Below are 12,271 nucleotides of genomic sequence, written 5' to 3' on the forward strand. Positions count from 1 at the left end.
GTTACTAATACATCACCCAATGATTATCAAGAATTATATTCAAGCTAATTTTTCCCCCAGTTTAGATCTGATGTGTTTTCAAAGTGTTCCTTTAATTTTTTTGAGCAGTATATATATATATATATATATAGTACTTTCATTCTTCCGCTGGCTCTCAGCGAAGGTGGTCGCATCCTTTCCCTCTCCTCTCCCTTATCTTCCCTGCTTTGCTTCTCAAGTCTCGTTTTGTCCTGTCTCATACTTTTAAGAGCCGCTCTCAGCGTTGCTCTCCAACATCAAAATTACGGAATTGATCAACTGGTCTCTCTACGCAATTGACAAAATCTTCTTGACAAGAAGGTCGGGTCTGCCCTGATGGAACGTTCACCGCCGGCTACATGATGGACGGGTGGGAGAGGTGGAGGGTCGTGTGCCTGGCTATTCTTTCCGTTGAGAACATCGAAGACATCTACCTATTCGGAACCATGATAACAGGTCTGTTGCTGATTTGATTAAGCACTGCACTGGTGGATTGCAGAATTCGGAAGATGGAGACAGCAGTCCAACGCGCCCAGCAGCTGCCCGTCATGATTGATGTGGTGGGCAAAGTCGTTAGCACTCTGACTGTGACTATGAATCACAACAAGGAAAACATCTCGGAGAAGCTTTCGGCTTTGCAAAGGCAGATGGATTGATCGAGAGACCAGAATGGACAAACAGAGTAGCCGAGCCTATTGGAATGCGGCTACATGCACCTGACTCCATCTGGGGCCCATTCACAGTCGTCTCCACGGCAACTGCTGTGTTATCGCGATGACATCATGCGGACTGAGGCACCAAGATTGTGCGCTAGTCAGAGTGACTTTCCAGGCCTAAGCACACACAAGCATCCAGGAACACTCACACACATGCACATACGCTATACACACCCTCTTGTACATCCCACGCCTTCACCGCTTCATACGCACACGCACACACGTGCACACACACACACACAGCATACAGTATGTCTCCGAGGTTATAGTATACCTAGAGGGAAAGGCGTACAATTATCATTTTACCTGGTTGTCCGGGTGATTGACTGTAAAGTATCCGGTACAGATGATGACTTCATGGAGCAGTTCTTCAGCCGAATGCTGGGTGCAATACCACAGCAGCGAGCTGACGATGTGCCGGAAAGCGAGTGACAGACCCTCAGCTCCTAGAACAGACTGAGAAATTGCATGCAGTGTCAGTGTGTGGCGCAGTAAATTAACGCAAATAGCCTGTGTCTGAGATTACAAAGCACTCTATATAATAACAATGCAAAGTAATAAAACATTTTATATGTGCTGTTCGTGGGAACATACTTGCTAGAAAGAGCATAAGCAAGCCAAACGCCATAAAACATCCCAAAACCAGCAGAGAAATGAGATGAGAAGAGAAGTTTACTGACAGTATTTATCAAACATGCCACTGTGACGGAGCACCGTAAGATCATCACAACTCCACTATAGAGTTTGAGCATGTCCGAGTTGTGAAATCTATAAACACAATACCTTTGACGCTAAACATTTTTTGAGGCCTCAAACCACTGCATAAAGTCAAAATAAATAAAATGTGGTGCACAAGTCACAGTAGGGAAGCCGCTTTATATGTCCAAACATTCCATTGCAAATGTATTAACTGCATTGTTTTGGGTTTGGACAAAATTATGACTTAGGAGAAGGAACTTCATTTCAAGTTGTTAGAAGTCTTCTCAACATGACTGAGAGGAAACAGTGGTAAAGTAAATTAGAGGTAGATGTTCAAAAAATTAACAGCATTGTCTGCACCATGAAGCTGTCACATTCTCCTGGGGCTGTGTAATGTATAGTCCGGCTTACAGTGCTAATAACTTGCGCTCATTCTAACCGCTGACCCACCCGGATCTAATCAATCCCGACAACAGACCTCGGTTCAGAGGTCACCTATGTTTATGTCCATAGGTTGCTTTTGTCCTGAGGAGAGAAACCTCACCTCTAATAGACGGGAGCTGGCATCAATCGGATCAGGTATACAGATCTTGTCAGTCAAGAAAGGATAAATACTTGTAGTTGTCTTTGTTGTTACACATTGATACTACTTAAATGAATATTAGGTTAGCTCAGGCCATGATGCATTCTTCTTTCTCACGAATGCCAGCACAATACAAAAATGAAAAGCCGATCTTTCCTTAAGAATACAAAAAAAGTATTACACCAATAAAGTATTTTATTTGTAAAGCAATTCTAAAACCAAATACACAATCAATGCAGATACCTGGAAGGCGGAGAGGTCAAGCAGGGCAAAACTGTTAAGGAAGCGGATGCCTTGCAAAGCCACCTGGATGACCCCGAGGCTGTAAGGTTCCTGGCTCTGTGATGAAGACTCTGGTACAAAGCTGTGCAGCAGGATAGAATACAGCGTGTGCACGACTCCCACCAGGTCTGTGGCCTGCAGCAGGGATGTCAACCCGGTTGGGTCCTGTCGCTTATTGTCAAAAATACTGGACCCTCTGGAGGAAAAGAGGGGTGATGTACGGTCACAGATACCATCAAACAGTCAATGAAGACTAGGGGTGTCCCGATACAACTTTTTCACTTCTGCTCCAATTCTGTTACCGCAGCTTTGAATATCGGCCGATAACTACAGTATATTAGTACAGCTCATACATACTTTTATGACTTGTTTAGTAGCGTGAAATGTCAGCAAAGGCTTGATCAACTGATATTGCAGTACGGCTGTTTCAGGAGGCCGTGGTGTTGCAAAAGTCCTTCTTCAAATGCGCGATAAGATTGTTCGTATTAAACTTCCATGGTTCTGTGCCACCAATGGAAAAATGTGCATGACAAATTTTGCACTCAGCTGCAGCATCTTTTTCGGACTTTAACAAAAAACACATCCACACACCGTTATTGTGATCACATGATGCATGATAGAAGTGCTGCTGCCTGATAGAAGTGATGGCGCGGAGTCTGGAATGGACTGCTTGTATCGAAATGTCAATATCGGAGATTTTAGATGCAGGCCGATATAATCCGATATTGTTTTTTTGGCTGATATACGATATCAGTATCGGATCAGGACACGCCAAATGAACACAAAACTGGATGTTTATAAGTCAGGACAATCACTTACTCCCACTCCAGTCACAGCCATATAGAGTACACAGAGTTGGTGTGAGGAGAAAAATAGGCTAAACAAGAATGTAATTATAAAAGCTCTTTAAAAGCAAATTACAGTCACATGCCCACAACATTGTAATATTTTACCATATTTTTTAATAGAACAAAAAATGCAATACAATGGCCTTTGGTGACAATTTAGTGTTGCAGCTGACTACTGTTTACTGATTTGCAGCCATGCACAAGTGTGAGGGCGTGTGACCTCTGGAAGAAACCCACAGTGCGTGCTGATACTTGATGTTAGCCAACAGGCCCTGTGTGAAGTATGCTGCTATGCAGAACACTGCCTTCTAATGCCATTATAATCCCCAGACACAGCAACTGGCAAGGGCCAAATATCCTACAAGGCCATTCAACATTCTCATACATGACGCACAGAGAATGATGGCAGAACCGGTCCTGTTGGTTGCTGTATTGGTGGAAGAGGAAGTTCAAAAGGATTCGAAAAGCTTTTTTTGTGTGTAGAAGCCATTTGATTTCGTAAAAGTAGTCGATTCAATTGAAAACTGCATTCTTTCACTGACACCTTTCTCAACCAAGTTGAACTAGGTTGTCTTGGCAGAGGTCTGTGACTCACTGAGCCATGTTTATATTAAATCTCTATGCAAAAATGGAATTAATTTTGTTTCATCTTTGTAGCTGTCCATACACTTGCTTGGAGACTGTAGATGGCAACATGCACATATTCTGTTCCTTGGCACTGTGGAGAGGTTATCATGGAAAAAAATCTTGAGCTAATATTGCTATTTGATAACAATATTAAGCTTGAGAAAATGCATTGACTGCATTCCCTGTAACACGTGACATCAAAGTATATTCCAGCTACTTGTGTCATTGCTGCTTTTAAGTGAAGAACAGTGGCGCTGGTGACCACTAGTGTGACTGTATGCTTAGCCTCTGTCAGCGGCGCCACTGAACCTCTCTCAAGTGGAGGTCACCATAGCAGACACGTGGGTGGGCTTCCCCCCCAGCTGTAAGCTAAGGTTTATGGTGAGTGACAGAGCGCTGGGTCAAGTAGATGCCTATCTCCACTAGCTGGCTGGCTGGTTGGAGCAAACGACAACCTGGCTTAATGCAGAGTAACCACTGTCTTTGTGTAGACATGAGCCTTGTCTTTATAGATCTTTGTGAAATTTGACACACTGAGAGGTATGATTGAATGATTTTAATGCTTGTAGGTTTATGAGAGATAGGGACATGCTCACCGTCCAGTCACGACAAAGCACAGCTTACACATGCTGTGCAACAGGGCTGAAGCTTGCTGGAGGAAAGCTGCCATCTTGGGGTGCTCATCCACAGGGTTTTGGATTGACAGGAAGCACCCATATAGCTTGTCAATCAAACCCATGTTGACCACATAGCTGGAAGGTGAAAAAGAAGGAGGGGTTAATGGCAATATTCACAGACTTGACAATATCTTCAAAAATATATCCTTCATGTCACCATGGAAAACAAAAGCCTTTTGCTGTGCATACTTCCACAGCTCTGCAGCAGAAAGCTGATACTTCACATAAGCCTGCCACCCACTATTACTGTGATATCTCCCATTTGTCTTTGCCAATGACAGGTCTCATGATCATGTTCCCTGTGGTCTTTCAGCCGCAAATCACTCCTAATAGTGTCATTACAGGGCTGTCGTGGCCCCTGTGCCAGCCAGGATTTGGGTCCCTGTCCTGGGGCCCTCTTGCTGCAGCTGCAGTAGGCTCAACCCGCCTAAAAAAAGACCTGTGACTCTTTGCCATTCCTGTGTACAAATCTATAGGGGCCACCAACTATGTATTTTCTTCTTTTTCACATTCTGTATGTTTATAGGCCTGGCGTCCCAATACTTTAGACATATATCTTTGGTTTTTCAGTCACTAATAGCCCAAGGTGACTATGACCATATTCCATTGTAGGCCATCCGACACTTCAACCAGTTCCCATTATTTTGACATTGTCCTCTTTCACACACCGACGTTGACTGAAAGGATCCATCCTGACGTTGACTGCTTTGTTCAATGGCTGCAGTATGTTTGACAAGCTGCTTGGAGGTTGCAATTGCCGCTTGGCGCTGCATCATATGAGCACGAAACAAAAACATTTAGGACAACGCTAGCGGTCTAAAAGCACTGAAGAAAAACTGAGAATCTGGTAATAAGCAGAGAGGAAATTGTGATCCACTCCCAGTGTGATATGTGGTTCGGAATAATGAGAGTGTGAAGCAAAAACTAAAAATGTTTTGATCTTTTGTCCTTTCTTACTTGCTAATACATTACAGAAGGCAGTTGAGGTAAATCCTCTGGTCATACTCGGGATTAACAGAGAAGATGCCATTTTTCTCAGGCCCTCCCCTGTCTCAAGTGTTACCATCAGGTTGGTGATTGATTGTGGTGGCTCTTTGCAGCTGTCACCAACTAGCTGAATCCTGGCTTGTGGGAGGGACGGTGGAAAGGCAGCAATCTTCCACAAGGCTTCTTGGTGAGGACCGGTCTGCCTTTCCTCATAGCCCACATTTCTCCATCACAGGCTGACTCCTACAGTCCAGACCCACACATTGAGCTCCAACACCAGGTTCAAGGGGATGTTTCAAAGCCCTTGCAAGTGCTCTTTGTTTATTCTACTTTGTGCCCCCTTCACTAGAAAGTGATCCTACTTGAAATGTGTACGTACAAGCTGGAAAAATGCCAGAATACAGGCTCATTCTCACACTACTCCCATTCTGACAAGACACCATTTGGTCTATTTCCAAGAGAGCTCACATTTTGTCAAACAATACTTCACATGAGACATGCTGTTGAACAAAACAGAGGTTGATCAACGCTCAAAACCAGTGAAGAGGATATACTGAAAAGGTCACAGGGGAAAATCAGATTACTAAAAGGGACATACCTGATTAGGTCTTGTGTGCGAGTATTGAAGGACTCTGTGGCAGAGTTTTTGGCCTTAACATCTGGCACAGAAATCAGCATGTTTTCACCGTTTCCCGACTCTGAGGTGAGCGGCAATAGGGACCCCATGATGGTAGCAGTGGTCTGCAACAATCCGGTGGTCAAACCCTCAAAAACTTGTTTGTTAACAGTGCGGCCAAAGATGGACTTGTCCTCATCTGGGACATAAAGCTGCAAGTAAAGAGATACAAAAGATATAAGCATTAATTAAATTTGCAGTATATGTTGTAAGTGGTAAATGATAAGTCTAATAATTACATGTTTTGTTAAACTAACACTGTTGTATAAGGTTTAAGACAACATTATTCAGCAAGTCAACACGGCAGAGACAGACAATTCTTCTAAAGCTGAGGCATTCATGAACAAGTAGACTGTTTTTGTTTAATAAATAATGCCATTTCCCACATAATGTAGCTGGTAACTTTATACAGTTTTGTGAAGCACACTTCAGGTCACATGTATGTTGTATGTTGTAAAGGATACAATATTCACCCATGGAACATGCTTGAGGCTTATCCAATACACAGTTACAAGTCATATAAACATATTAGAAAATATTAGACATTAATCAGTTGAGCTTTTTCATAAGAATATTAGGTTTACAAAGCAACATGCAAAAAAAAAAAAAAAAAAAAAAGTAAAGGGCTTTCTCTCTCTTTTATGACTGGGCTGACCGTGAACGTAAACCCAGACCAATGCCGACATTCTCTGCAAATCTAATTAAAGAGGGGACTTGCTCATATAGCAAGGCAAACCTTGCATACTAAGTCCCTGTCCACACAAAGTTGCTGAGATTTTTTTTTTTTTGGCGGGTTGAAAACATTTTGCGTCCACACTGTGCCGGATAGTAAAGAGTTGCATCCAGACGCCTGAGAGGCTGAAACGATAACATACTTTGCCGTTTTGACCTGAAAATATTTCTGTGTGGCTAGCCCCTAAGATATGGATACATAAACAATACATAAACACAGGCAAACAATATAAAATGCAAAGAATTTGTGAGGGCACAAATAATTTGTTAAGACAGGGGAAAAGTGAGATTTGTCTGCTGCAGCACTCCAAAGCATGTCAGTCAGCGGAGCAGCTGCTGGGATATGTTTTATATAAACTGAAGCATACAAGCCAAACTCTTTCTTTGTGCCCTAAGGAAACATGACTGCTTATGATTGGAACTCAGCACTGGAGAAAGAAGCCCCAGTAGAGTTCATGCATGTAGAGCAACCTGGTGCCTGTGACTTGTCCTGTCTGTGTTGTGAGTGTGGGCCGGCACCAGTAGATGTTTGCAGAAAGCTGAAGTTGACTTCTTACAGGGCGATGAAAGACAAAAACATGACATGTTGCCAAAGTGCAGCCTGGCTGAGTGTGTTCTCACATTCCCTTTGTGAAGAGGCTCGACGATGGTTTGTTAGATGATAGTTGGTGTCTGCTTTGTCTTTCATTAACACCGGAGCATGCACAAACAACAACATGGAAGGATTCTGCTGAAAAATGTAAATGTGATAGTGCAGCCCTAATAAAACATGTACTGACTATGACACATTAGATCTAATTTGTGCTCAAGAGAAAAAAGCGGAGTTAAAAATACTGAAAAAGTAATGGAATGGGAAGAAGACAAAATTCACATTTTATCAAACAAAGATTTGTTTTCTTTGTGTTAATAAACAAGCTAATTTTGCCTGTTTTTTTTAATAAAATCTTTTGAGGTACCCTGCTGCATTTGTATGCTATACAGTATTATGTCATTTATGCAGATCACACCTTGATCATACGCTTGGTGTATCTGTGGCTTAAATCTAAAAATTATGTTGCTAAAATTGAAAAATGGATTTTCATTTACCGTTAGCTGATGCAGCAGTAGGTCCATGAGGAGTGCGATCTTGTTGCTAAAGAGCACATATGAGCAGTTGAGGGGACAGCAAGAGCAAGCCAAGTAGTAGGTATTCACAGCAGCACAGAGAGACCTAACACAAAAAAGACAACAGCAATTATTCATCACAGATTACTTTGTTGTGCTTTCTCATGGATGTCAACATGTAGCTCCGAGCCCTGAGATGACTATCTGCACTAACCAGGAAATCAAATACACTCTTCTGTGTTTGTGCTTCCTTAAGAGTGTGTGGTTTGTCTCAGAGACTCAAAAGTGTATCTCAGTGACAGCACGAGAACAGAAGTCAATTTTAGGGATTAACCATCCCATATCATCTCCTTGAGGAGGAGATTCCCCTACACAATAGCAACATCCTTAAGAGAGCAGAGCACAATCTCAGTCCAATCTTGGCTGAAATTGTGCAGCATTTCCACTGGACAGATAAAACTGTTCCACTCAGCTGCTCCTTGTGGCCCCAGGCAGTCAGTCTGCTTGCTTCTGTATTATGTCTGCTTGAAAACAAGCCCCAGTGAAGAGTGATACCTCTGATAACTAACCAGTCCTTCTGCTGTGAATGCTTACCCCAGTTTCAACAGTTAATATTTTAACTTTATATTTTAGCTATTGGCAACATGGCACGTCCTATCTGCACGCTGGGAGAAGGGAATCCATGTCATTTCAACAATTGATATCTACCGAAGCTTTCACATCTGCTGCTGGTTTTCGGTCAAATAATGCAGGCATATGGAAAGAAAAATAGGTTAGGTTAAGGCAGACCTAGGTCTGTCAACATCTTTGTCATTCTCTAGAAGCAGGCATATCTGTTGTGCTGCCATAACATATTGACAAATTTATTTAAACCAAGATAAAGTAGCAGACATGAGCCAAACTGTACTGTGGTGCAGGAGGTAAGGGAACATGAGCACCAATAAACAACTCTTTTCATTTGAAAGTGGGTAGATGACCAGCTTTTCCTGATGAAAAAATGTATGCACAATGTCAGTTTGAATAAAATCAAATAATATCAAAAAATGCAAACTTTGGTAGCTGCCATGCCATGGACATGCCATGATGCTATCTAAGATGAAGTCCTTTTTGAGTTTAGCTTTATATAATACAGGAGGAACACCATCAGAGCAGTGAGGGAGAAAAATGTTGACTTCTGCCAAAGAGCTATCAACAGTGCATCAAGTTGATTGCTGTCACTTGTATTGTTGCGGTAACAACTATTGTACTTGTATTGTGTGCCTGTCCATGCTCACTGGCTTACCTATTAAAAGTACAGTTGACAAATAGCAATACCAGTCTAACATGTACGTACATCTTAACATGTGTATAATGGGACATACTTCAACCTACTTAGAACCCCGTTTTCTGTGATTGAGAACATTTACTGTAATAGTAGAGATGGCACGATCGATCAGCCACCCACCGATCAGTATCGGCCGATTTCCGTGAAAAGTATGTGATCGGCACATGCCGATAAATGCCTTTCAACGCCGATCACCTCTGGCTCGTACTATTGCAGCAAGCAGCATGTGGCCAGTTTCCCCTGCCCACTTTCCTTAACACAACGCAGGCATGCCAATCCCAAAACAAACATGTCTGCTGTGTGGAACTTTCCTACCGTTTGTGAGTGATATAAATTTCGCACCCTGCAAAACATGCCACGAAAAATATCTTGCCAGGGTAGCACGTTAAGAAGCTTTCATTTAATACGGCATTTGAAGAACAAAGTATGGTGAGTTTTCGAGGCTCACTGTGTCATCATCAGTCAAACGGCAGCTAATGTATCCAAAACACGGAACACTCGCCCGTATGTGCTTGACAGTCTGAAGTCTAAAGCAAATAACCTGAAAAATAATTAAATTAATCATACGAGATGACCAGCCTCTCTAGGTGGTGGGAGACACTGGGTTTGCCGACTGCTCTCTCACTCAGAGCCCTGCTGCGTGCTACTAGAAGTCCTCCTATAGATCACCATCAGACAATGTACTCTCAGATCCAACGTCTCCTTAAAGAAGGATCCTCTGTAAGTTTCACGAGTGATACATGTTCTCTTGAAAAAGTAAGTTAAATATGTTTTTGTCTAAATTAAGGTTATTTTATGGTTCCATCTTTTCATATCATACAGCCATTTGCAGGGGTGCAGGTATTCTGGGCCCGATGAAGGGGGGGGGAGAAATCACACTGGGGCCACCCCCTTTTTATTTTTAAATAATTACCTATGTTTGGCCCCCCCTGACAGTCAGGGGACCTTAGAATTGTTCTAACAATTCCCCCTTATATGGCACCCCTGGCCAATAGCAGTCATCATAAATAACTTGAAAAATTTACAGTTAATCTATCTCGATCGGTATCGGCCGATTTCACTCACGATGGTCGGTATCGGGATCAGCAGCATAAAACCCTGATTGGAGCATCCCTTGTAAATATCTAAAAGCATCATAAAAACAGTGTGTTTTGTCTATGGCTAAGTGAGATAGCTATCAAGTGCCTCTTGAAGCCGTGGCTATTGTCCTTATTTCACACACAACTTGCACAAAGTCTGTGGCCAACCCAAAACGCTGGTTTACATTAACAAGCACGTAAGCACAACTCACAGCCCGAGTGGCTGTGATACATAGTGGAGTACACTTTTTTTTTTTTTTGAGTCAAAACAATCCACCATCTTTCCAGCAACTGTAAGAAAACAGTTTGAATAATTTTAATGTATTAAATTGATTGAATGCATGCTTATATTCTCTCTCCTAGGATCAGACTTTAATGAAATCCATTCACTTCTGGAGATAATGCTAAGCCTGGCCTCTGGCATAACAATCAACTCACTCCACTGCTCATGTAACAAGCGTACGATTGCTTTGTAACACAGCTAATCGGGCTTGTCTTTAGTCATCTCTGAACAAATGGGGAGTCTATCAACGACATGTTTGTGTTATGCCCTTACACCAGCTTAAACAATGAAGCATTGCAGCAATCGGTCTTTGGTTTCCCTCCCACCTAATTGAGCTTGATATGGTCCGACACCTGATAGGCCCTCTCTGGGAATCTCAATAGCAATTTGTGACAGCTCCAGTCCGCATTTTTGAGAGACAATTTGGTAAAGTGCCACATCATCTTGTCTCGTGTTACGCAAACACACTGTTGGGTTGCTGGTCAGCCCGTGGAGGCAAAATTCCTTCAGCTACACCTCCATGAGTATGTTCTTTGCATGATCTCTAAAATAACAATAATGATAGCTATTCCGCTTTAAAATTACCATTCTAACAAAAATAGGAGATTTCATCGGGATAAGCGATATAATCTGCACACAAAGTTAACCTCACAAAACCAGGGATTAACATTTTACCTGTGAAGCTTTTTTTTTTAATCCTCGGAGAATGTGGACAAAAGGTGGAGCTCACCTGATCAACTCTAACCGTGATCTGGCGCTGCCTGGGTGGTCACCAAGCTTTTGTACAATAGGGCGCAGGCTTAGCGAGGTAGAGTTGACCTCCACATTAAAATCCCTTTTGGCTCATCTTTTTATTGGGTACGATGGGCAAGAAGAGCGTGAAGTTATTTAAAAGTGAGACAAAACAATGTACCTTGTCATTTACAATTGTGATTGTTGTTTTACTACACATTTCAGTGGGTTGATAAGACATGTAAAAGGCTCTTTTTGTCACTGCCTAGATTTATCTACCCTGGGATCTATGCCACTCAAGTCTCACATTTCTCATCCTCTGTACGCTTCCTATGTGAGCAGTCAAGCTTGGCAGGAGTAAACCGGCAGAAATCTGACCAACTTCCAGATCAGGTTGAGTCCCCGCCTCTTAAACAGGGCAAATTTGTGTTCAGGGGAAGAAAAAGAATCCTAAGCCAAAATAAAAAGGGTGGAGGAAATCCAGTTCTTGTGCTGTCAAACAATCCCTTCATTCACCTCTATCTAAATGACATTTAATTTGATTCTGCTGCTGATCACTCTGATACCCTGAGTGCTTGCAGGACATCGACTCTGGTTGTCACTCCACGCTGACCAGGTAGGAGGGGGTGGGGAATCTTATGAGCCATAACGCATCGTCATGCACACCCTCAAAACAAATGATGGAAAACATCCTGAAATAAAGCCACTGGCAGCGGGTCTGATTTCACAGGATACACCACGTCATGTGAGACAAAGAGGTGGAAATACAGATTGGGTTAACACGCACGTCCATGGACAACTAAACCCTGGAGATCACCCAATCAAGTTGACTTGATAACTCTGCTTGTCTTTTCAAGTCAGTTGCATTAGCTACACCGACACAAGATTTGCATTATTAATTTAA

At 42.4% G+C, this 12,271-nt stretch overlaps 1 protein-coding gene across 6 annotated transcripts in view; it reads right to left on the minus strand.

Annotated features, from left to right (window-relative positions):
• The window catches only part of scaper (S-phase cyclin A-associated protein in the ER), a 71,062-nt gene that overhangs the window by 10,089 nt on the left and 48,702 nt on the right, over positions 1–12,271 (minus strand). For 5 of the 6 annotated variants that reach the window (XR_008570430.1, XR_008570431.1, XM_054776533.1 and 2 more), the window contains 5 exons: positions 7,932–8,055; positions 6,036–6,265; positions 4,370–4,525; positions 2,260–2,494; positions 1,041–1,190 (listed from right to left, as the gene is read on the minus strand). Coding sequence is in view for 4 of the 6 variants with exons in the window: in XM_054776533.1 (XP_054632508.1) it covers positions 1,041–1,190; positions 2,260–2,494; positions 4,370–4,525; positions 6,036–6,265; positions 7,932–8,055 (895 nt within the window). In the remaining 2 variants the exon portion in view is untranslated. The remainder of the gene's footprint in view (positions 1–1,040; positions 1,191–2,259; positions 2,495–4,369; positions 4,526–6,035; positions 6,266–7,931; positions 8,056–12,271) is intronic. The other variant, XM_054776534.1, reaches the window with a different exon arrangement.

This window comes from Dunckerocampus dactyliophorus, chromosome 5, assembly GCF_027744805.1.
Source record: "Dunckerocampus dactyliophorus isolate RoL2022-P2 chromosome 5, RoL_Ddac_1.1, whole genome shotgun sequence".
Lineage (NCBI taxonomy): Eukaryota > Metazoa > Chordata > Actinopteri > Syngnathiformes > Syngnathidae > Dunckerocampus > Dunckerocampus dactyliophorus.